Genomic DNA, 25,555 nt, shown 5'->3' with positions numbered 1-25,555 from the left:
AAAATCCTTGCTGGAGACGGAATCCTCCAACTCATTCCCGGTGGGGGTTTTCTGGGATTGGCGCCGACGGAGCTTCTCGACAGTGGTGCACCGGACGACGAAGTACTTGTTCCCCGGCAGCAGCATGTCGTCGGGGGACAATACGGCTTCGTCCGGATGCCGGAAGACGTCAGGCGTGGCGATGCACATGCCTGGGTTGCGACGGATCAGCCTCGCCGCTGGCACAGCCGCCTCATACATCTCGACGCGGCCGCCGGCGTGGACCACCCGCACAACAACTTCGCGCAGTCGCCCGCTGATGCTTAGCAACGACGGGCTGCCTGGCAGCACATCCGATTTCCCTGCCACCGCGATTCCGATGTCGAGTTTGGGGCGGAAACACGAGCACATTGCTTGATCGAGCATTGGGGAAAAAATGGCTCTATATCTAGTGTTGAAGACTGTGACATATAAGGATGGATTAATTTAGTTTCCTCGATTTAATCGAAGAAGCAGGATAACAATGTTTTCTAGTTGTTTGATTATTGGTGACAGCTCTAGTGTGGATTACAATGCTTGGTTAGTTATATTGTGTGAAAGAGGAATAAAACTTCGGCCATGCTCACAAAGACAATTTTAGTCCCACTTCTCTATCAGTTTCTTACAAAAAAAAAAAACAGAATTAAAAATGAGACGGATTTTTTGATATGCAAAACATTTCTCCATAATCTGATCATAATAATAACTCCAAATTCTACAACCCGCGTGATTCGAATTTAAAAGATATTAACAATCAGCACATTAGTTGCAAACTTACAAGTTATCTCGCTGATCGGATGCATATAATCATACATAGATCTGCATTTATACTAAGGGCGAGATATATACCGACCCGGGATGAGGAAACCATAGGCTATGTTGCTGCACCATAACAAGTAAGGACATCAAGAAGGATGAGCAGGTAGATCACGCCAGGTATCAGCAAGGAGCATCGCCCTATCACGAGAGGATGCTGAAAGTTGCTGGAGAATCACATTCTTCACATGAGCAGCAGCTCTCTCCCCAGCTCGGGTGGCCAGCTCCAGGTACACCACAGCCTTCATCATATCTCCTTCCTAGCATCAGATCAATATGATAACTCAGATATATAGATATCCCCCCCCCCCAAACTTTGATGGATTGAATAATTACGAGCTTGTTTGATCACGTAACCCTTCAAACACTCAACTTGTGTACTCTAAATTTGATTAATCACACAAAATAAACGCTCACTTCATAGTAGAGTCTAGTCCTTGTTTCTTGAAGAGCAATGGATTGTCACAAAAAATAGCAGAACTACAAGAAAAAATTTGTGATACTTACTGAAAAGAGACCCAGTCCGTGCTCGAACTGAGCTTTGCTGTGGCCATGATCAGCAGCTCTCTTCATCCATTTTCTAGCCAATCGGTGGGACTGCACCAAACCTTCGCCCATCAAGTAGCAAAGAGATGTATTGTACATTGCACGCACGTATCCCCCTTCCGCTGCTCTTAGGTACCAACGAGCCTGTCATAAGTTTTAGAACCGAAGAAAAGAAGACCTCTTACTCTCATATGCATTCAAGTAATCATAAATTTTCTTGCAAGCCAATTAAAGTTAACTGTAGGCTATCTACAACCCCGACAAACAATGACATTGATATCAACGTATGATAAGCTTATGATCCCCTCAGGAAGGTAGAAAATCCCATCATCCCATGTTTGGATCAAGAAAACAAAAACAAATTACCTCAATACACTTGTATAAGATTAGCAGTGACTTTTCTTGAGAAAAAACGAGAGAAATGTGATACAGCAGTTTGTAGTCCAATAACTAAAAATAATATATGAGTGTGTCAAACGTGAAGTAAATAAAAGCTGTGAGATACCGCTTCTGGGAGGCTCCGTCCCACCCCTCGACCTTGGTGCAAACAAAGTGCAAGTTGGTATTGGGCCCGAACATGGCCAGCAAAGGAAGCCTGGTATAACCATCCAATTGCCTCTGTGGTCTTAGAAGGATAAGCTGCAGCATATATATAACAACGACACACATTTAGAAAAGCAAAAAAGATCGTATTCTTTCAGTCCTTTAAAGCAGTCCTTTTTTCTCTGGATAACAGCACACTAGCTTATGCTTGCGCCTTTTCTAGACTGTTATATCACACTCCATCCTAAACAAAAGAAGTCACGAGTTTGATGGCTCTATCTTGGTAGAAAACTCATGATTAAGAATGGAAACGACGTTGAAGGAAGGAATGCAATAGGTGAACCTCGTATGACGCTTGTTTCAAAGTAACAAGACGCAGAAGCTGGGCAGTATAGACCAGAAAAACAAAACCCCATGATTTCAACACAATACACACATCATCATATAGAAAGGCTTAAATCACTTAAAATAATTTCATAACACCTAGAAGCATTGTTCTTATGTTCGACATCATCATCTGCCTACTGAATTTACTCATTAGTTCTCCTTATGTTTAAGACTATCATCTCCAATTTGAAATATCTATCCATTTATTCATAGACAAAATCAAACACTAAACTCCTCACACTAACAATATCAAACAGCAATAAAACTATAGTCTCCATCAATTATGCCTGATTTTACCTTGATTGAATCCATTTAGGGTTTTCACTATTCCTCAAATTGGATTTATTAATCAATAATTAGGGTTCATTAATTTTCAATTAGAATTTACTAATCACAATTAGCATCATTAAGGTAGATGCACTATGCATATATAATATTATCAATTCAAAATAAATCATAAATAAAAAATTGATACCTTGAAAATAACAAATGGCTAAATTACACTGTCCAGTAGGATCACCGAGCTCCGCCGCCAAGCGATACCAAGCAATCCCTTCCTCCTTCTTCCCCATCTCCCAATAGATCAATCCGGCATCCACCATGGCTAGCGTGGACCCACGTGCGGCCCCTTTGAGGAAGGAATCTAGCGCCTTCCTCGAATTGGCCTTCACCCCTCCCCTCCCGTGCTTGAACCGCTTCCCCCACTTGAGGAACACCATTGCCTCACGCAACGGCTTCAGCGCGTCCCTCCACGCCCTGCACACTAGCGACGCCGTCTTAAGGCTCGGCAGCGCGAACGACGCCGCGATCCTCGCCAGCACATCGTACGGAAGCGCCGAGAAATCCGACCCCTGCGGCGGATTTGGCGCCGATTTCGGGGCCGAATTGAAGAAGGAGAGGTGCGATTTGGAGGGTTTGGCCGGAATTGGGGATTCCTGGGGTTTCCTGAAAAAGGGAAGCGATGAGAAGTGGTGGTGGCCGTCGGAATTGCACGGCCACGTCATCTGCTTCATCGCTGGGAGCTCAACGGCGGCGAGATAGGCGGCCGACGGCGGGAGGTGGCGATGCAGCTGTGTTCAGACGAGCATAATGTGTTCATGTATTGTGTTGTGGTGAATTTCGTCACAAAATATTTACCAAATTATAGTTGTAACTTCTAATTCTAATTTTCTAATTATAAATAAATACTCTCACACTACTATAAAAATGGACATACTATTAACTAATTTGTCATCTATAAAAAGTCGACTTCAATGACCTAAGCGCATCAGCAGTGGCGGACGTCACCACGGAATTCTCATTTATTGAATTAAATGTTTTTTTTAATTTCTATAAATACATAACGTTGAACTTCATTTCATTCGCACAATTTGTATTAATATCGCCGACATCATGTACGCATATATTATCATGCACAACATGATTGTCGAAGATGAAGGTTCAGCACTGACTGATTGGGCCAATGATGATGTTGATGCTGCGGGGCCAAGCCACGGAGTGGCCACTAGCAATTTGCGGGTCCAAGCTCATGTCCTCTACTTCCAACACCTTCTCCATTTTCTTCCTACCTTCGTCCTCTTATTTTTGGGTTCTACTCATTGCGATTTGCGGGTATTCCTCTAGCACCCTTTTGATTTTTGGTTAATCAAAGCAAGAAAAGATCCGTGCAAATTTTTAGTGGCTCGATTTTGCAATGGGGAAGTCGGGTTCATGCACAACCGCCCAATTATCGGGTTGGTTCTTTTTGTCAACTTTAGCACAATCGGTTCAAATCCGATATAATTTTGAGATGAAAAGTGACGTATCGATGGTGTGTCGAAAGTCCAAATTTGATCGAGATTTATGATATTCGAGGGCTGACAGTGGGGCCAGCGAACCCCGTGCAACCCCACCTCCTTCCGTCATTGACCGTGTTGCCTCCTTCATTGCTCCTCTTTTGTACCGCCGCCAACTCCCCCTTCTGCACGGTTGCACTGCCACCACGCCTCATCCTCCCTCGGGTCGGATCCGTGCAAATTGTTGATCGCTCACTCACACAAGCTTCTCTCTAATCAATTTATTATTAGAAATTTCAGGTAGTTTCGTATGATCATAATATGTATCGAGTCTAAATTCAAAATTACATATTATACACTCATCGAATGACATTTTATTTAATTTGCTATAAAATAGAAAAATAGAAAAAAAAGCTTTATCATCGTCTTCCCAGCAAAACCCAACTATAAATTCCATACCCTTCTTTTTACTTTCCATCTCTACCTTTACCCATACAAATGACGAAACGTAAAATTACCAGTTCCAGAAAAGCGAAAATGGCGGGATTAGCGTTGGCCATAAACACCACCAACAAGGAGAGTCAAAACCACGCATGCGACGAATGGCAGATCGAATACGCGCGTTTCGTCAACTGCAGCTCGTCCGCTTTTAACAGCACTCATCCTTCTCTGGTGCCGGTTCCGAAGAATCGTCTCCGCGGCGCCTGGATTTCCTCGTCCATCTCCGCCTCCGTGAAGCTTATCTACAAGAGAACCTCTTCCGGAACGGATGATGCGTTTCTCGTCCTCTCTCTCCGGTCGAAAACCCTTGTAAGCTTGAAAATCAGCTCATCGTGTTTAATTTCTAGTGAAAATTCATCGGTTGCGTATATCGATTTATTTTAACTACTGATTGTTGGTTGTTGTGCTCGAATCAGCTCGATCTGGTTCCTATTTTATCTCTGTTTGTTGAATCGTGCTGTAATCAGACTAATCGAGCATTTGCAGTTTAAAGTAGTCGTATATGTCGCAGATATAGCAGGTTATCATACTGTGAAGGTAAATCTGTCGTTTGTGAGTAGCGAAATCGTGCATTTCTTCATTAATGTAGTTCGATGCTGAAGTGATAGGAAATCATGCGTTATTTGCCGAACAGATGCGATGAAGTGTTGGTCCTGTTTGAGAATATGTCATTTAATCGGTTCCTGTTACTTCTGAATGCTTAGTATTCATTCCTAATATGAATTTCAGGAGGTGCATTACATCTCGAAGATGTATTTCTCATGGCCTCAAATATCATGTGTGTCGGGTGTTCCAGCCAGGGGAAGCAGAGCTGTTTTACTGAGCTATAAAGACGGTGCTGGCCAGGCAAGCAACGGAAACTTTTGTTAACCGCATTATCCTTATTTTCTTGTTTGAATCACGAAGTCAAACAGGAAGAGCATGCTCAGGATGACAATTCGAGAGAAGAATATTGTTGATAACTGGATCACTTATCGAAATAGGCCACATTGTGTTTTAGTTTCGATTTTGAATCATGTGTATAGGGTTCATAATCTAGGAAGGCTATGCTTCCATTTATAGATCATTGTACAGATGTAACAGCACAACTTCCACACAGAGAATATCACTATGTACATGATTGTCATAGAGAAGACTAGCTTCAGACTATGCAATTATTCATAACTAGCTCAGTGCCTTTGTTTATCTGAGTAAGCATGTATATATAGTGCATCTGAGAATTATTCATATAAGATTCTATTTAGTGTCAGTGAAAACTTATTGTCCATAATAAACCTGACTGCAGATTATTTTATGAGTGCCTTTAGTTATCATTAAACTGGAATTTTGCATTTCTCTGCAGATGCAGAAATTTGCCTTGCGGTTTTCAGATATCTGTGAAGCAGAAAAATTCATGACAGTTGTTAAGGTGCTTACTTACCATGATCTTACAATCAAAATTTATTCAATTATTTTATCTATTGCATCAAGCAAAGGAGAGACTTCATTTTATTATTAATATCCATCCAGGAAATCTTGGGAAATGGAAGTCCCCCAACTGGATTGAACTCTGAAATGTCATCTCAAGCTGAGGCCATCTCTTATGCTACTATACCCAAGTAAGTAGTATCACATGATTTTGTTACCTGTTCGATGTTTCTGTAAACAGAGATGAAATAAGAACCCAATTATGAAAAGGAGACATAACTATTATGTTGATATATTTACAGAAGTGCTGGTGAGCTGCTGTACACAGAATCAGTCGATGAATCCCCAAAGATGGAGCCCGTTTTCCCTCCAGGTCAGAGTACCCAACTGATGCTTACAAGCAGTGCATTTGAAACAACTCAAGATTCAAAGCCACTTGAAGGTGTAAAGCCTGAGGCTGTATATCCTCCAAGTTTCGCACAGTTGGTCAGTAGCTGCCGCCCTGCAGTTACCAAAGATTCTTTGCCCTCATCTGTCATCACTGATCACCTAGGTGCAGCAATAAAGACGGGATCTGGAGAACTAAGCACCGAATTTGTGGTAAAGCCTTGATTCAAACACACAATTCTCCTTTTCAAATCGCCTATGTTCACTAATTTTAGTTCATTCACTTCCATGCAGCAATATCTGGAAGGAACTCCTTTCAAAGGTAACCAAATAATTCTCTTGCCTCTTAACTGACTTACTATTGCTATCTTCACTAACAAGTAATCAAATTGATTCATTTTCTTCAATATTTCAGAGCTACTGGCGACAGTAGAGCATGTCATTAGCCAGTTAGGAGACGACGTGATGATGTAAGTTGAAATACTTCGATACTGCAAACTAGGTTTGTAATGAATAGAATTTCAGTGTTTTCAATCAGAATTCAGCTTCAATAAGAACTCCCTTATCTTTAGCATTTTTATGGACCTTGCATACATTAATAAAGGTGAGAGAATTCCGGAATCGTACTCAGGAAAAATAGATGCAAAACCAATCCATTTTCCTAGTTTACTACCCTGCACTGCTTCCTGACCTCTCCTTGATCTCCCACGAGCACCTCCGTCTCCCCGAGCCTCTTCATCGCGTTGGTGAACTTCGCAATCCACACAGCCTGATCGTCTACAAGCTTCTTCATCACAGCGTTCCCCGTGGATCCCTCGCCAAATTGTGATCCGACTCGATCAACGCCTTGTTGGTTAGCAGCTCCTTGTAGAAGCTCGAGTCCATCTTGTGGTGAGAGTAGGGATCGAATGGCACGTCCTGGTCCTCGCTCTGGCAGACTGTCATTGTCTGCATCTTGAGCCAGTACCCTCTGTCGATGTCCTTCTCCTTCTGCTTGTTGCGGAACTTGCCTGCGACGATGCCGCAGTGGGCTCAGCTCCTCCAGCGTCATCCTCTTCCTCTGGTATAGGCAGATGTTGTCCTCGGCTGTGGCGTCCGGGAGTGGGAGGTTGCCCTCGACATTCGCAGCCAGGGAGGTGCGCGCGTCACACCGCCCGGCCTCAACGGCGTAGGTGGGCACGCCCGAGTAGACGAGGGAGTCGCGGGTGGCGAACGCGAGGATGTCCGCGCAGGAGACCACCCCTAGGCATGCCTTCTCGAGCTCGTCTTTATATCAACGATGACTTCATAGCCGCGCACGAGCGGCCCGTTGTGCCGTGCCTTTTTCTCCACCTCCCCCCCCGTCAGTGTCGTGTCGAGGAGAAGTGAAGCGTCGCACCCCTGCATGCAAACGTTAGTTAGTAACACACGAGATATAACATAGTACTATAATATACTCCTATTTAGAAAAACTTTGCGAAATGATTTCGAAGTAGTTAGGGAGCAATTCTGTCCGAAATTTTGAAAGCTAACTAGATAAATTTGAAATTAATTTACTAGCTAATATCTCCACTATCATCATGGTTATATGGAAATTTATTTTTAAAGAAATTTTAGCATGTAAATATAAAACGACTGAAATATAAGGTCTCACCGTGACGTAGCAGTCATGGAAAAAGAGGCGAACAAAAGTTCTTCTTAAAGGAAGACTCAATACCAGGGAAAGACTCTTCAAATTCAGAGCTTATGGAGTCGAAGATGATTGGTGTGCTTTGTGCAAGGATGAAGCGGATACCATTGAGCACCTTTTCTTCTGTAGCAAGTTCACTAGCATCTTTTGGTATTTTTGTTGTGAATGGTGGAATTTATCCCCCTGCCTACCTTAGGAACCGAGAACATGCTTTCTTTCTTGGATGGGGTCTCCCTTTCGACAGTTTGATAAGAAAATGTAGAAATGATCTATGTTGTCTCGTGGTCTATTTGGAATATTACAAACAAGGTCGTCTTTCATAATTTCAATCCTAATTGGGAATTCGAGATAAAGAGGCTCCTATGGCAGCTCGGATTGTGGATACGTGGATGGTGTTGGGACTTTCCATTTTCTTTAGAACCAGTGATGGATGACCTCAACAGGATTAGGGGATGGTCGGAACCAAAAGGTGCATGGAAAGGGAATCCCATTTTCTCAATGAAAGTGAAATGGAGTGGAACGCACACAAAGAGCTAGACTACGATGAACACATGGGGTTAGCTTTCTTCCTTTTCCTTGTTTGCTGGAGATGTGTTGCTGTTGTGATTATTTAAATTCTTTCTACTTCTTGTGTTTGTGGTGTTTGTGCTAGTGTAAGGCTAGGCAAGGGCGTCTCCTTGGACTTCACTATTTTTAGCTTGAAGTATGTGGTGCTCTAAGTTTTTTTTTGGATTTGTTATTCGTTTTTTTGTTTGCTCTATAATTCTCTGCTCACCTCTCGTCGGTGGGTTTGAGCATTTTAGTGCATTGACTGCACTTATAAAAAAACTAGAATATTGTTATAGAACAAAAACTTCATAGAAAAATGGAGAAAATAAAATTAAAGAATGTCGCTATAAAAGAGTGCCACTACGTCGTACTAATATAACATTTTACTAATTCATGAATCCAATTTTAAGCATGGATTATTATTTTATATAAATAATAAATAATATTTTAAAAATTAATAAAAAAAATGGGTGAACCGGACAATGTGCTAATTAATGTGGTTGAATTGGGTAGTCTGGTCCAATTTTGAAAAGGATAATTATCGTTTAACTAATTAACTTTTAGTTACTTATTGTCAATCCCATAATTTTTAAAACTAAAATATAAATCATACACTAACTTTTAAATTTTTCTCAATTACCCACATTGCCTAATATCGAAATTAATATGAAAACAAATTGGCGTTTTTTTAACATAAAGAAGTTACAGTATTATATTTTGTATATTAATTAAAATATGTCATTATATCCAAACAATGTGATTTTATTGTCATATATCATATTTTATTTAGTTATATTAGTTTTTATTTTCACTATCATGAAATATTATAATATTAAAATTTTATACTTCATTCGTCCTATAGAAATAAGCCATATTTCAATTTTCATCCGTTCCATAGAAATAGTCAATATCTATTTATGACAACATTTTTCTCCTTTTTTACTTTATCATTTATGGACCTCATCGTCCACTACACAATTTCAACTATTTTTTCTTCTTTTATCTTATTTTACTAATTATACATTAAAATCTGAATCAACCCTAAATGACATATTTCTATGGGACGGAGGGAGTATTTAAGTTTCAAAAAAGTATTTATGGTAGAGAGAGATCTATATGAATTGCTACGTGGGCTTTTTGTAAATACAGAAAGTAGATGGGCAAGCCCATATTAATTGGGCCATCAACTGCAGTTGAATATGATTTGCAATTGGAAATTTTTTACTACCTTCCTTTATTTTTTTAGCTGAATTTTTAATGGAAAAGCAGAAGAAGATCGAACTTAAATATTCTCCCAAATCTCTCTCATACACACTCCGACAGCAATGACACGGCCATTTCACCCCTCAATTTCCACCTAGTTGCGGGATCAGCACCGGATCTCGCCGCCATTGATTCCAGCAGCTCGTGATCTGCGACTCTTTGTATGTAATTGGACCGGAGGAAATTGAGTGGAATACCCAGAAATCGACTGATTCACCGTAGAAATGGCAGGAGCAGCATCGGCGCTGTTCCTACTGGACATTAAGGGAAGGGTTCTGGTCTGGCGGGACTACCGCGGCGACGTCTCCGCCTCCCAGGCCGAACGCTTCTTCGCTAAACTCATGGAGAAAGAGGTGAGATTTCTACGTGATTCGTGATTGGATTGGTTGTGTTTGTCACTTAAAATGTTGAAATGATTTATTCGCTTCGTGATTGAAGCTGTAGCGAGATGAATCAGGTTCAATTTAGCAAATCGTGAGCTTGATCTGATGTTTGTGCTTATAATTGATTTCATTTGATGATATTAATGTTCTGTTCTGGTGAGGCTGGATAGGTTTTGGTGTGTGATTGGGTGACTGAGTGAATATAGCTAGATGCGGATTTGATGATGAGAACATGGACCCTAGGTTTAATTGGCTTTGGTTGGAAGTTTATTTTTGGAACACTGAGATGGAACAGAATCTTCTTTGTTTTCTGATTTTGCTTTTCGGAGAGGAAAACTAATTGGATTGGAAAATAATGATTATGAAGAGGATAATCAGTTCAGATTTCATTTCTGATATTGCTTCATCTTTTAGTAACTTAGATGTGATTGGAATTGGAGGTTCCTAGTTGATGGCGATGCAGACTGTAGTCCCAAGGGGTCAAACTGTCTGTGATTGTTATGAAGGGCCTTCTTCTGTTTTTTGGGTTGTAAAATGGGGGTACTTTTTATTTTTTATCATTAGGTACACTTGCTTCATGGCTAGTGGATCTATGCGAGACGTTGATTAATTGGTAATATTGCAAATGTTTTTCTGTTTTATTTTTGACTTTTGTTTCATTTTTGACTTTCTATAATTTATTTGTTTAGCTTAATTTGTTTGTACGAGTTAGCAGTTAATGACCGAGGATTTGTACTTAAAGTGAACTAGGTGGTCAATATGTTTCTAATTTTTAATGTTATAGGGTGATCCAGAGACTCAGGATCCTGTTGTTTACGATAATGGTGTGACATACATGTTTATACAACACAACAATGTATATCTCATGACTGCATCTCGGCAGAACTGCAATGCTGCTAGCCTTCTTTTATTCCTACACAGAGTAGTTGATGTAAGCGTTATTGGTAATCAAAGTCCCATTCTTTATAGATATATGGTCTATAACCCAGTCATTGTATCTGTTAACTTCAACAATTATATTTTCCTTAACAGGTCTTCAAGCACTACTTTGAAGAATTAGAAGAGGAATCACTTAGAGATAATTTTGTTGTAGTGGTATGAAAAGTTCATAGTTCTTTCCTTTTAAAATATATACCACAATTTCGACGAAAGAATTCAACAACTTTTATCTGATATTTCTAGTATGAGCTACTGGATGAAATTATGGATTTTGGCTACCCGCAATACACTGAAGCCAAAATTCTTAGCGAGTTCATAAAGACTGATGCTTACAGGATGGAAGTGGCACAGAGGCCTCCGATGGCCGTCACAAATGCAGTGTCATGGCGCAGCGAAGGGATACGCTACAAAAAGAATGAAGTGAGTTTTCCACTTTTCCTCGAATAACCTGTGATGCATCTTTTGAAATCCAGATTATATAGGCTTTTGTTTGTTGTGCAGGTCTTTCTCGATGTTGTGGAGAGTGTTAATATACTAGTCAATAGTAATGGGCAAATAATTCGGTCAGATGTCGTTGGGGCACTAAAGATGCGAACATATTTGAGGTTAGTTCTCACTCTTATGATCTTTATGTATTCCCTGCTCTTATTTCATGCAGAACGATATGATATTAGTTGTTGCCTTTCATGGACTAGATTAACATGCATTATAATCAAGAAAACCTCATACCCCATCAAACCCCGAAAAGTATGAACTATTTCCTTATTAGGCTGCCCCTGACAAGTATGACCTTTCTAATTTCGGATTATGTGAACAACACATTACCCTCATTTTATTTACAACTTATACCATTACACTACACTACTAATGATGTGGAAACCACTCTCCACCAACACTACTTACCCTACCCTTTCTCTCTCTCTCTCTCCCGCTTACTTTACCAATTATACATTAAAACCCGTGCCGAACCAAATATTCATATTTTTCCGGGATGGAGGGAGTATAACATTTTCAAAGCCTAATTTAGCATCTTCAATTTGTATACTTGAAAGAATTAAGTTTCAAGGAATGTATACTTTTCATATACCGATTACTGTTCTGTCAGTGAGTTCAAACACATAAGTCACTTTATAATTGTTTTTAATTTGTTACTCCACCTTTGTTTATGCTAATTTATATTACCAGTTGATGCCCTTCATGTGGATTTTCATTGCTATCAAATTAATATAAGTTGATAACCAGTTGTAAGCTGTTATTCAATTGCAGTGGTATGCCCGAGTGTAAGCTTGGACTAAATGACAGAGTTTTTCTTGAGGCTCAAGGGCGAGCTACCAAGGGAAAAGCCATTGATCTCGATGACATCAAGTTTCATCAGTATGTCATTTAACCTTGTCTTGTTGCCTCTATATGATTTCTTTTGATTGTTAGATAACAAATTGTAAATGATGCACATGTTTGCCCATGTTACTCACTTTGCTTCATTGGTCTTACGTGTTCTGACTTCTGGATGTTTATTCAGGTGTGTGCGCTTGGCTCGGTTTGAGAACGACAGAACCATATCCTTCATACCTCCTGATGGGTCGTTTGATCTTATGACTTACAGGCTCAGCACTCAGGTTGGTTTTTCAAATTGGGACTGAGATCCATACCCCTTTGAGATAGCTACTTGGTGGGTTCTCCAATAAGAGTAGAACATACCCTTCAAGTGTGAATTTTCATACGCAATTATTAATCATAAGCAAAAAAAATGGAATATTGGAAATTTTCAAGGATGCGCAATAATCAATTTCTTGTCTGCTGGAGTTTTGGACTAAATTGTAACAATTTTCTGATGCAGTGATATTATCGCTATCTTGTGTTTATTAATGATTCAAAGAACTCACTTATTTTTTATTCCAGGTAAAGCCTCTAATATGGGTTGAGGCTCAGGTAGAAAGGCACTCTAGGAGCCGTATAGAATTTATGGTAAAAGCCAGGAGCCAGTTCAAGGAGCGTAGGTATAATACCTGCATCTGTTGTAAAATTAATGTTATTTTCTTTCCTATCCATCTTGCCTTGTTTTATAAATGTCAAATTCTTCACTAATGTGATTTTGGATTTCAGCACCGCAACTAATGTTGAAATTGAGTTACCGGTTCCGCCTGATGCCACTAATCCAAATGTTCGTACTTCAATGGGATCTGCTACTTATGCTCCAGAAAACGATTCACTAATTTGGAAAATAAAATCTTTTCCAGGTGGCAAGGTTGGATTTTTTGGGGGGTTCGACTCAGATTTTCTTCTGTTTTTCCCATTGCTGAAGATGGTCTATGGTGTTGGACTTAATTTGCTTGCCATTATTCTAGTTGTTGATGTTGATGTTTTCTGTATCTTCAGGAATACATGTTGAGAGCAGAGTTTAGGCTTCCCAGTATCACATCAGAAGAAGCAGCTCCAGAAAGGAAGGCTCCCATAAGAGTGAAATTTGAAATACCATATTTCACTGTTTCAGGAATACAGGTGAGCTCAAATGGCTTTGCGTGCAAAAATATTTGTTTATAACTTGATGATCTTTAAATATTCCACATAAACAACAATCACTGCATCCTCATAGAACCCTCTGCAAAAGTTGAAAACTATTATTCTCTTCATAAAAGGATTATAAAAAAACATGTTACCTATATATCTGCGTTAGAGTTCCTGGTGTTTCAATTCAAGAGATCAAAGATTGAGTGTTTGGTTCAAATTTTTGCACCTTATAATTTATCTTGTATTTTTGAAGTTGTAGCACGTCAATATTAGTCTTTATAAATTTACAATTAATTAGTTTTCTTTTTGTTTCTACCATACCCAGACCTCATTTTCCTTTTCATACAAGATTCATATAATCCCAAGTTCAACTCTAGCTCTTTAAGCTAATTGTAAAAATTCCATAATGAACAAGTTAAAAGCTTCATTTCAGGTAAACCAGATGAATCAATGCATAACTGAATGGCATTGCTCTTTTGGAAACTCATGGAGTCGAATACTTCATTTAATGATTTACTAGGTTTTACAGTATGTTGGCGTTTATTACTGCCATAAGCATATATGCTGATAATCTATACCTTGAATCCTCATTTATAGGTACGTTACTTGAAAATCATCGAAAAGAGTGGGTACCAAGCTCTCCCATGGGTGAGGTATATAACGATGGCTGGTGAATATGAGCTTAGACTTATTTAATTGCCGCCTCTCCACACGGATGTGCCTGTCCTGCAACGCTTTGAACTTCACTCATATCGACAGCCATGCCCCCATTCATCAATTGGGAGTTGTTCCATCTTATTGATGTTTGTATCATGGGAATATTTCGTTAATGTCACATTGTTCATTTGCTCAACATTTTTTCCCTATCGAAGTGCTAGTTTTGGATTGAAAATACACTGTTACTCTGTATAGGAGAAGCACTAAATACTAGTAGTACTCAGTTGGTCTTCGTGTATTGACATCTCTGAGAAATGGTTAACCTTCGGGGCTGCTTTTAGGATGCAGCTCGATCTCGAGTTTGCACCTCGATGCCCTACCCTTGTCGTCGGGCCTAGGTGGAGCACCTGTAACAGACACACTATGGAGCACAACAACAATAAATGGGTCCCATAATTACTTATACACAGTGCTTTGTGCTTTTCTTAGGGCATCCTGGAAAATCTGTTTTGAGGATGAAAACACCTCTATAATACACCAAAACCTATCCAGAAACCATCCATTGTAGTAAATTTCCCATGAATTGAGAAAAAAACTGATTTCGTGTGAAATCCGTTACTACAAAATTTAAGTTCATGTTTTTTGCTACTAAATTTAAAGTTTGTGGAAAATACTAAATTTCTGTCAAAGTTTAGGATTTTGGGGACCAATAATAATAATAATAATAATAATAATAATAATAATAATAATAATAATAATAATAATAATAATAATAATAATAATAATAATAATAATAATAATAATAATAATAATGTAAAAAAAATTGCATTCGAAATTGTATACCAACTATAGTTACCAGAAATTGTATAGATTGATTATTGGGAAATGGGTGTGTGTTATTCCAATGTTCCATTGACTGCTGCCTATGTACAAAATTAGAATGGTCAAATTGATGGGTTGGGCTGAGTGGTGTAGATTAAGTCACACCAGATTGTTAATAGCGTGATTAGTTGTCAAGACAAACTAAAATCACGGCCCATGACTAATAAGAGGCCCGTAAAGAAGCTCGCCTTTTAATACCATTGTCACTATTTAGGGCAGACTATTCATCTATCCCAGCGAAACTCTCTTCTCTTTTTATCTCCCTTGCCGTCGACGCCACTGTCGAGAAACCTCTTATCATCTACGCTGCTGCCAACCCTCGCAACTTCATGCCTTCCTCCCTCCACTTCACTCTTCCTTACAATTTCCTGTCTTCCGACTACTTATTTTTTCTCATCGTTTTTTACAAACAATTGATTGGTTTTTTGGCCGATAATACTTTTTTTTTCAAACATTAGTTGATGAGTTAGCAGACTTAACAACTTAGAAAATTAGTAATATAACGCACCCCTTTACAAGAATAATCCATCAGTAAGTTCAATTCATGTCGATTTGAAGTTTTGTGGTTAGTTTTTGAGTTTAGGTTAATTGATTTTAAGTAGTACTTAATTCACTATATATCAAATAAAAAAATAATTTAAAATTAATCAGTTAGAATTTTAAATTAATAAAATGTGAATTTTGATTATTTTACTATTTATAAAATTAGTTAATGTAGTTAATATTGTTTACTAACATTAAACTAAAATTATCTAGAGATATAATCTAGTAAACCAAATAACAATCCTTAATTCAGTATTAGTTTTATCCAAACAAGGCCATCCTAACCAATCTCATACTATATCTTATGATTATTTAGTCTCATGAACCAAACATGTACTATATAGAGCGTTATAATATCACTATTCCAATGTTAAATTGTTATTGCAAATAATCTTGTAATATCCCTGTCCCTATACATGAATTTTTTTCACATAATTTATTGTCATTATATATTATATTGTAGTATTATAGGTATATTAAATTGGTATTATAAAAGGTAAAATCTATTATATTGTCATAGATACTAAGCAGTTAATTTGTGCATGTGTAATAATGCGTGCAAGGAAGTATTTTTGTGTATGAAAAATATATAGTATAATGGTAGGATCTTAAATGAAGAGTATATAAATAAAAGTGAGTATAGTTTGAGTATAATATTGTTGCATGCACGTGGCGAAGTTGTTAGGGTTTTGTATACTAAAAATCACAATTCGAGTGATTGCATACTGTAAAACTCTAATGGTTATTTTCCAATAAATGCAACAGATTATTTTTGTCATAATATTGTTATGTTTTACATTTAATGGTTGTTTATTGCATATTTAAATGTATAAGCAAACGTAACAAAGTCTAAGTCTTTGTTTTAGTAGACCGGTTGTGGGCGTCGTCCAATTTAAGGTAACACGGTCAGTTCTAAACAAAGAAAAATAAGAATTTCACAACCTAGATAGGGGCTAGACTACCTATCGCGAAAGGTTGCAATGTCAGTCTGATTATTTCTAAGCCTTATTGAAATAAGATGACGTTTGTGTGGTATAGCACTGAATGGATCTAACAGCAAGACGAGGTCTTGATAATTAATTTCTTAATCAATGTACGTTAGCATTGAGCACACGACATTGAGTATCCACAACTTTGACTTACCAAAGGTGCGGGTTTTTCGTAACCCAACGATCCAGGTATATTGGGTAGTGGTGATCATAATCTAGCGGTGCTAGGATTGCTATTATGTTGAAACGTGCGCGAAGAGAGTCTCGTTTGATAACATCCACAAGAGGAGCTCGAAACGAGGTTTTATTATTCGGAACCTAGCTAGTTGGAGTTTGATTACTCTATGAATAATAAATAAGAGTTTCTTAGTAAGTCCACTCTTGGAATTCGAAATATGTTAATTAATTAAGTCTATAGCAGACATTAATTAATTAATGGATGTTTCTATCTTAAGCGCGGGAAATAAATCAAATGCAATTAAAGGAAACCCAGAATACTTGTAATTTCGGATTTGGAAGGCAGTGCAATATTACTTCTGTAGTGGCTGCTCGTAATATTCAAATATAAGCTTACATTAAATTGTGGGTTCAATTTAATTAGTAAAAAGCTAACTGGGTGAGGCCTGTTCCAAATTCTTCCTTAGATCCCTGACTGGGCCCAATATGTGACTTATATAAATAGGAGAATAAAGGAGACAGAAGACACACTTTTCAATATACAAAATTTTCGTCCCCCTCTAGAAAGAGAGAGCTCGAAATTTGTGCTCCCTCCGTGAGCAGTTTCTGTCTTCCATTATTCGAGTCCTAGTACGTTGGTGAGATTTGCCCACACAAATATCAGCGTATAGTCCGGGACACCAGTCAGAAGATCTGAGGTCTTGTATTGAAGATCTTCACGTGGAGACGGAGCAAGCCATCATCGATTCTTGATTGAATCTACAAGGTAAATTGGCTAATTCCGTAGTATGCACGCTTTAGGGATTTTATGTGCTAAAGCATGTTTTTAATTCAAGTTATGAGCATGGTACATGTGATAATTACGCGAATAGAATTTGTCTAAATAATCTGCTAAATAGATCAAGTTTATATGATCGGTAAATAACGCACGCTTCCGCTGCCAATCCCTTCAATTGGTATCAGAGCCAGTCTTTGGCTCTGATTATTTGGATTTAAATTTTGCGAAATTCATGTATGCATGTATTATTTGATTGCGAAGCATGTTCTTGGTGTTTTGTTTAATAAATTATGCATGACGAACTCAAGAACTATCGAATCAAAGAACTTGAATTACTCGATTGTACGAGACGTGCGAACCGTCGGCGCTTGCGCCGAGACAGATTGCACCACGCGCGATCGTGAAATAGGGTTGTCGATTGAGTGGGAGCCGAGGGATCGCGATCACGGGGCGACGCGCAGTCGAGGGTGGGCTCGAGCGCGACGCTGGCTGAGACCGCAAAACCCCAGGCGTTCCCTGCACCAAGGCCGACGTGAAGGCTGGCATGGAGTGGAGCAGCCACTACAGAAGTAATATTGCACTGCCTTCCAAATCCGAAATTACAAGTATTCCGGGTTTCCTTTAATTGTATTTGATTTATTTCCCGCGCTTAAGATGGAAACATCCATTAATTAATTAATGTCTGCTATAGACTTAATTAATTAACATATTTCGAATTCCAAGAGTGGACTAAGCAAGAAACTCTTATTTATTATTCATAGAGTAATCAAACTCCAACTAGCTAGGTTCCGAATAATAAAACCTCGTTTCGAGCTCCTCTTGTGGATGTTATCAAACGAGACTCTCCTCGCTCACGTTTCAACATAATATCAATCCTAGCACCTCTAGATAATGATCACCACTACCCAATATACCTGGATCGTTGGGTTACGAAAAACCCGCACCTTTGGTAAGTCAAAGTAGTGGATACTCAATATCGTATGCTCAATGCTAACGTACATTGATTAAGAAATTAATTCTCAAGACCTCGTCTTTCAGTAGATAGCATAAAGACTCGTCTTGCTGTTAGATCCATTCAGTGCTATACCACACCAACGTCATCTTATTTCAATAAGGTTTAGAAATAATCGGACTGACATTGCAACCTTTCGCGATAGGTAGTCTAGGCCTATCTAGGTTGTGAAATTCTTATTTTTCTTTGTTTAGAACTGACCGTGTTACCTTAAATTGGACGACGCCCACAACCGGTCTACTAAAACAAAGACTTAGACTTTGTTACGTTTGCTCATACATTTAAATATGCAATAAACAACCATTAAATGTAAAACATAATAACATTATGACAAAAATAATCTGTTGCATTTATTGGAAAATAACCATTAGAGTTTTACAGTATCCAATCACTCGAAAGGTGATTTCTAGTATACAAAACCCTAACAATCTCCCACTTATACTCAAAACAGCTTTCGAGTATACAAAATAGTAGTGTGCACACGTCTAAATTTCTCCCACTTATACTGAAAGCGAGTTGAGGTCTTGAATGAGTCGAACTCCCATCCCTTCAACGTGGCACTCGAACGGTTTTACCGCCAAAGCCTTTGTAAAAGGATCTGCCAGGTTGTTCTCTGACGCAATCTTGACCACTTTTATGTCTCCTCTCTCCACTATATCTCTAATGATATGACACTTCCGCTCTATGTGTTTGCTCGCTTTGTGAGCTCTTGGTTCTTTCGAGTTTGCCACAGTACCAGAATTGTCACAATAAATAGTGATGCTCTTGGGCAGATTCGAAACCACACCTAAATCCATAAGGAAGTTCTTGAACCATACAGCCTCTTTTGCAGCCTCTGATGCGGCCACATACTCGGCTTCCATGGTCGAGTCCGCGATGCATTTCTGCTTCACACTCTTCCAAATTAGGGCTCCACCTCCTAAGGTGAACACATATCCTGAATAGATTTTCTCGAGTCCTGATCAGCTTGAAAGTCTGAGTCAGTATATCCCAAAGGACAGAGCTCGACTGCATTGTAAACTAGAGCATAGTCCTTAGTCCGTTTAAGGTACTTGAGTATGTTCTTTACGGCAGTCCAATGTCCTTGGCCCGGATTCGACTGATATCTTGCCACCATGCCAACAGCAAAGCAAATATCTGGTCTAGTACAAAGCATAGCATACATGAGACTTCCAACTGCCGAAGCATATGGAATCCTTCTCATTGCTTGTATCTCAGACGGCGTTTTAGGGCACATCTCTTGACATAAATGGATGCCATGTCTAAAAGGTAAGAAACCTTTCTTGGCGTCCTGCATGCTAAAATGACTAAGTACTGTTTCGATGTAAGATTCTTGAGATAAGCACAACATCTTCTTCTCTCGATTCCGAAGAACCTTGATCCCGAGTATGTGTCCCGCGTCTCCCATATCCTTCATCTCGAACTGGTTTGATAACCATGTTCGAACTGATGACAACATCTTTTTATTGTTTCCAATTAGAAGAATGTCATCTACATATAAAACTAAGAACACCACATTCCCCTTATCAACTTTCTTATACACGCAGCTCTCACTTGGGCACTTTTCGAATCCAAACTTGCAAACAGTTTGATCGAAACATTGGTTCCACGATCTGGATGCTTGCTTGAGGCCATAAATGGCCTTCTTAAGCTTCCAAACCATGTGTTCTTTGACCTTTATGGCATATCCTTCGGGTTGTTCCATGTAGATGGTCTCCTCAAGACTGCCGTTTAGAAATGCAGTCTTAACGTCCATCTGCCATACATCCCAATCCATATAAGCTGCAATAGACAACAGTCTCCGGATCGATTTGAGCATGGCCATTAGGGAGAAGGTCTCATCATAATCGATGCCTTCCTTTTGGGTATACCCCTTGGCCACTAGTCTTGCTTTGAAGACTTTAACTCGTCCATCGGGTCCACGTTTACGTTTATATATCCACTTGCTCCCAATGGCAGTACAACCTTCGGGTAGGACGGACAAATCGTAGACGTCTTTGTCTATCATAGATTGTAGTTCCGAATCCATTGCTTTTACCCATTCGCAATGATCGATATCTGCTTGCGCCTCCGCAAAGTTCCAGGGATCTAATACATTGCTGTCCGAGGAGTGATCCATAGATTCTCCCAAACCAATGTATCTGTCGGGCTCATGTGAGACCCTCCCACTGCGGCACGGCACTACAATATTTTGAGTAGAAGTTGAAGTTTCGGGAATTGTTTGTACACTTGGTACTTGTTCTTGGTTAATGGAACTTGTGACTGAAGTTAGCTCATCAAGAGCCACTTCACTGCTGGGTTTATGATTCATTACATAGTCTTCCTCTAAGAATGTCGCGTGAGTGCTCACAATGACTTTCTTATCTCGGAGACTAAAGAATTCATAACCTTTCGTTCCTTTGGGGTAACCTATAAACAAACATACCTCCGTCCTAGATCATAGCTTAGTTGGATCCTTTTCCAATACATGAGCCGGGCAACCCCAAACCTTGAGATGTGCTAGATTGGGCTTACGCCCAGTCCACAACTCATATGGAGTTTTAGGTACGGATTTTGATGGTAAATTGTCTAAAATGTGACTTGCGGAAAGCAAGGCATGTCCCCAAAACGAAATAGGCAGACGTGCATAACTCATCATCGATCGAACCATGTTTAATAAGGTCCTGTTCCTTCTTTCAGCCACGCCGTTCTGCTGGGGCGTGCCCGGCGCAGTCAGTTGGGATTGAATTCCCACTTCCGATAAGTAGTCCAAAAATTCGGCACTGAGGTATTCACCTCCACGATCAGATCGTAGGCATTTGATATTCTTCCCCTGATACTTCTCCACAAGAGTCTTAAAGTCTTTAAACTTGTCAAAAGACTCTGACTTGTGACGCATCAAGTAGACATATCCAATTTTCGAGAAGTCATCAATAAATGTGATGAAGTATCGAAAACCACCTCTTGCCTCAGTTGACATTGGTCCACATCCATCGGAATGAACGAGCTCAAGTACTTCCTTGGACCTATTGCCCTTAGCCTTAAAAGGCCTCTTGGTCATCTTGCCTTCTAAGCATGACTCACACTTATGAAAAGGTTCCTCCTCTAGACCTTTGATAAGATCTTGTTGAACAAGAGAATGGATCCTCCTTTCATTGGCATGACCAAGTCTAAGGTGCCACAAGTACGTTTCGTTCATTGAATTTGAAGGTTCTTTTCGTTTCTTTGAAATTTTCGATGTTGTATTGAGTTCTGATTTGCGATTATTAAACTGTGTAGAAGTGATTGTGTACAGATTGTTTTCCATGATACCACGACAGATATAAGAACCATCTTTCTTAATAACGCAGTTGTCATTAAAAGAAATCGAATATCCATCATAAACCAATTTAGAAACTGAAATTAAATTTCTTCTAAAAGAAGGTATCAACAAAACATTATTCAAAATAAAAAATCTATCACTACTAAAACGCAAATAAATGTCTCCCACTGCAACGGCCGCCACTTGGTAGCGTCGCCCGGCTGGACTTCGATCTCACGATCATGTAGCCGTCTTGTCACCTGCATTAAGTCAGGATCAAAACAAATATGATCAGTGGCTCCTGTGTCAATAACCCAAGTGCAAATTGATGTCGAAGTCAAACAAGACTCGAAACTAGAGCTTGGTGCATACCTGTAGCCTTGCCCCGTTTAGGACAGTCTGGCTTCCAATGCCCCTTTTCTCCACACTTGAAACACTTCCCCCGTGGGCTTCTTGTTAGCCCTCTTCTTCTTCTTTCCCTTAGCTATCTTGGCCGGTCCTGAGTTCGGTGCCTGCCTTTTTCCTTTGCTAGGAACGAGGCGCCGAAGTCATCATGGCCGCCTTAGCCTGGACCATAAGGTCCTCTGCCGACTGAAGTTCAGTCAACAACTCTGCCAAGGTGTAATTCCTTTTGTTCATCTCGAAGTTGAGCTTGAACTGTTGGAAGCTAGGGGGAAGACTTTGAATGATGATAGTCACCTGGGACTCGGGATCGATCGTCCCTCCCAAGACCTCAATTTGGTTGAGGTGGCCCATCATCTCGAGGACATGGTCCCTCACAGACGAGCCTTCCTTCATTGTCTTCGACATGATACACCGAAAGGCTTGAGACTTCGCCGTTCGATTCTGAGTACCAAAAAGATTTTTGAGATTCTGCATAATCTCGGCGGCTGTTTCCATGGCTGAATGTTGATGCTTGAGTACTGAAGACATAGATGCCAACATGTAGCACTTAGCCATCTCATTCGCCTTATGCCACCGTCTGTGTGCATCTCTGACTCCTGCCGCAGCGGTAGCCGCCGGCACTGGAGGTCGCGGGGTGGTGAGCACAAAGATGTACTCATCTGCTGTGAGAACGATGTCCAAATTTTGTTTCCATTCTATGTAATTTTGGCCCTCGAGTTTATTTTCTTTGAGAATTGCGGAAAGAGGATTGAATGACATATTGACGATTTGATTTGCACTGCAAAACAAAGTATTTTACTATTGTCATAAACTTATGTAAGAAGTTTGATTAGATTAACCATAAAACTTTTCAAAATCTTACAACTGTAAAATTAAAATTAAAACTTTTCAATACGCATTAAAATCTTACAATTTTACTGGTCACAACACCGACGAATAGTCCAGAGACCACAGAGTGGCATGGCCGCCTAATGTTACCTAAGCAAGACCACCGAATTTAGCATTACAGAGTCTAATTTCTACAACACACTCCCATAACAATGCTTGTGTGCTGCTAACAAGATCAAGCTATCTCATAAATCCTGTGTGAACTTCTGAATCTCGTAGTTTCATGGGATTATTGTCCCCACAGAGCAGGTGGCGATAATATTGAAAACTACATTCTAGTTCATACTATTTATATTTGAGAAGCCCGCCCTCATGAACTTGCTATTTTCTTAGGATTATTGTCCCCACAGAGCAGGTGACGATAGTATTAGAAAAAGGCTTCATAAATTGCAGACCAATTGATGGAGACCATATACAAACGTTGAGTTCGTAATTATAGCTTAGATATTTTGGGTTATGGTTTTACTTTAATTATCCTTAGCCTTGAGGCAGTTTAAGGCTTAATTAAATTCTGTTGGTATTTAATCTACTGGATAATTAAGTTTTTATTAATTGGTATCTTCCTTTAGGAAATTATTGTTCTAGAATATAATTCTTATTCATGTCTACTATAAGGTATATCAAATTATTTAATTCTTAATAAGATATGAAAAATTAAATTCAAATTAATTCCATGTTCAAGATTAGGAAGAGATATTTCATTATTTAATGTATTCATACATATCTATCCCTTTTAGGATCTTAGATATATAAATATTAGGAAACTATTAAATTATTCTTATCCATATCATCTAGGAATCAAAATATTATTATTTATTTCCATAGATATAGAAAATAATAAAAATATTCCTTAAATCTAGATAAATATTAGGAAACTATTAAATTATTCTCATCTATATCATCTAGGAATAAAATAATATTATTTATTTCCATAGATATAAATAATAATAAAAATATTCCTAAAATCTAGGTAAATCTTCCAAAAAGATTTTATTTCCATTAAATAATAATATTTTAATGATATCTTTTAATAAAATAATTAAATAATCATTAAAATAATGTTTCATCGTTATCTCATCGTACGAGGTTCGAACGAACGATGAACGACAAAGATCCGACGAATTCGTCGTCGAATCACGACGCAGGCAGCGTCTCGGACACCGGCCCGCAGGTGGCGCGCCAGCATCTCGGTCGCCTGGCTCGTCGGGTGTCGCAGCTTCTCGGCCAGGCGCGCACACGACGGCACGCGCCTTTCGGCTAGCTGCTCGACGCCTGTCTCGGCGTCTCGGCTCGTCGGGTGCTGACGCTTCTCGGCCAGGCGCGCGCGCGGCAGTGCGCGCCTCATGGCCAGCGTCTCGGCGCCCTGCTTGACGGGTGCCGACGCTTCTCGGCCAGGCGCGCGCGCGGTGGCGCGCGCCTCTCGGCCACCGTCTCGGCACCCGGCTCGACCCTCCGAGCCGTCGGGTGTCGCGAGCTCTCGGCCAGCGGCGCGCACGGTGGCGCGCCCGCTCTCGGTTAGCTCGGACCTTCCGCCTAGGGTTCAGCCCGGTGTCTCGCGGTGTCTCGGTGGCTCTCGGACGAGCCACCACTCCGCGTCAGTCACCACCGTGTCGACCTTGACCCGGGTTCCGTCTGGTGCGTGTGGTCTCGGCCGGCGGCGTGCACGAGTCCCCACTCGTTTGCGCGTCGCCTCGTGATCACGGCTCCCGGCTCCCACTGTCTCGACATCCCTATCTCGATCGCACATGGTGCGTTCGAGCAATTCAAGTTCTTTGATTCGATAGTTCTTGAGTTCATCATGCATAATTAATTAAACAAAACACCAAGAACATGCTTCGCAATCAAATAATACATGCATACATGAATTTCGCGAAATTTAAATCCAAATAATCAGAGCCAAAGACTGGCTCTGATACCAACTGAAGGGGCTGGCAGCGGAAGCGTGCGGACAAAACGGATCACATGAATTTGATCTATTTAGCAGATTATTTAGACAAAATCTATTCGCTTAATTATCACATGTATCATGCTCATAATTTGAATTAAAACATGCTTTAGCACATAAAATTCCTAAAACATGCTTATTACGGAATTAGCCAATTTACCTCGTTGATTCAATCAAGAATCGATGATGGCTTGCTCCGTCTCCACGTGAAGATCTTCAATACAAGACCTCGGATCTTCTGACTGGTGTCCCGGACTATACGCTGATATTTGTGTGGGCAAATCTCACCAACGTACTAGGACTCGAAT

General features: G+C 39.8%; 3 protein-coding genes and 1 pseudogene across 4 annotated transcripts; 2 read left to right on the top strand and 2 right to left on the bottom strand.

Moving 5' to 3' along the window:
- Positions 1 to 745: 745 nt before the first annotated feature.
- On the bottom strand, positions 746 to 3,483 carry LOC121758119 (F-box protein At1g70590-like). Its single transcript, XM_042153553.1, has 4 exons — positions 2,786 to 3,483; positions 1,886 to 2,019; positions 1,342 to 1,524; positions 746 to 1,094 (listed from the first exon to the last, which is right to left on the bottom strand). Exons 1-4 carry the CDS (start codon positions 3,321 to 3,323, stop codon positions 924 to 926), a joined length of 1,026 nt encoding a protein of 341 aa, XP_042009487.1. The 5' UTR covers positions 3,324 to 3,483; the 3' UTR covers positions 746 to 923.
- A 628-nt stretch (positions 3,484 to 4,111) lies between these two features.
- Positions 4,112 to 6,950, top strand: LOC121757102 (protein POOR HOMOLOGOUS SYNAPSIS 1-like). Of its 2 annotated transcripts, XM_042152589.1 has the most exons (8): positions 4,112 to 4,385; positions 4,607 to 4,895; positions 5,316 to 5,432; positions 5,929 to 5,994; positions 6,096 to 6,184; positions 6,296 to 6,593; positions 6,675 to 6,702; positions 6,796 to 6,950. In XM_042152589.1, exons 2-8 carry the CDS (start codon positions 4,623 to 4,625, stop codon positions 6,852 to 6,854), a joined length of 930 nt encoding a protein of 309 aa, XP_042008523.1. In that variant the 5' UTR covers positions 4,112 to 4,385; positions 4,607 to 4,622; the 3' UTR covers positions 6,855 to 6,950. The 2 variants fall into 2 exon arrangements, with proteins under 2 accessions (XP_042008523.1, XP_042008522.1); XM_042152588.1 differs by lacking the exon at positions 4,112 to 4,385 and having other exon boundaries at positions 4,447 to 4,895.
- LOC121757567 lies at positions 6,914 to 9,990 on the bottom strand (annotated as a pseudogene).
- LOC121759190 (AP-1 complex subunit mu-2-like) lies at positions 9,863 to 14,701 on the top strand. The gene is made up of 11 exons (XM_042154690.1): positions 9,863 to 10,214; positions 11,029 to 11,175; positions 11,277 to 11,339; positions 11,427 to 11,603; positions 11,685 to 11,788; positions 12,450 to 12,557; positions 12,703 to 12,799; positions 13,083 to 13,180; positions 13,287 to 13,428; positions 13,560 to 13,682; positions 14,289 to 14,701. Exons 1-11 carry the CDS (start codon positions 10,086 to 10,088, stop codon positions 14,385 to 14,387), a joined length of 1,287 nt encoding a protein of 428 aa, XP_042010624.1. The 5' UTR covers positions 9,863 to 10,085; the 3' UTR covers positions 14,388 to 14,701.
- Positions 14,702 to 25,555: the final 10,854 nt, after the last annotated feature.

The sequence above is a fragment of the Salvia splendens genome, chromosome 12 (genome assembly GCF_004379255.2).
Source record: "Salvia splendens isolate huo1 chromosome 12, SspV2, whole genome shotgun sequence".
Lineage (NCBI taxonomy): Eukaryota > Viridiplantae > Streptophyta > Magnoliopsida > Lamiales > Lamiaceae > Salvia > Salvia splendens.
Note: the sequence above shows the minus strand (reverse complement) of the source record. Positions and strands in the feature narration are given on the sequence as shown.

Coding starts and splice junctions, on each gene's coding strand:
- LOC121758119 (XM_042153553.1), bottom strand. CDS start 3,323: ATGAAGCAGATGACGTGGCCGTGCAATTCCGACGGCCACCACCACTTC. Junction 1,525..1,885: donor GACGGAGCCTCCCAGAAGCG/GTATCTCACAGC, acceptor AACTTATGACAG/GCTCGTTGGTACCTAAGAGC. Junction 1,095..1,341: donor ACGGACTGGGTCTCTTTTCA/GTAAGTATCACA, acceptor ATCTGATGCTAG/GAAGGAGATATGATGAAGGC.
- LOC121757102 (XM_042152588.1), top strand. CDS start 4,584: ATGACGAAACGTAAAATTACCAGTTCCAGAAAAGCGAAAATGGCGGGA. Junction 4,896..5,315: donor CTCTCCGGTCGAAAACCCTT/GTAAGCTTGAAA, acceptor TATGAATTTCAG/GAGGTGCATTACATCTCGAA. Junction 6,185..6,295: donor TCTTATGCTACTATACCCAA/GTAAGTAGTATC, acceptor ATATATTTACAG/AAGTGCTGGTGAGCTGCTGT.
- LOC121759190 (XM_042154690.1), top strand. CDS start 10,086: ATGGCAGGAGCAGCATCGGCGCTGTTCCTACTGGACATTAAGGGAAGG. Junction 11,789..12,449: donor AAGATGCGAACATATTTGAG/GTTAGTTCTCAC, acceptor ATTCAATTGCAG/TGGTATGCCCGAGTGTAAGC. Junction 13,181..13,286: donor AGCCAGTTCAAGGAGCGTAG/GTATAATACCTG, acceptor TTTGGATTTCAG/CACCGCAACTAATGTTGAAA.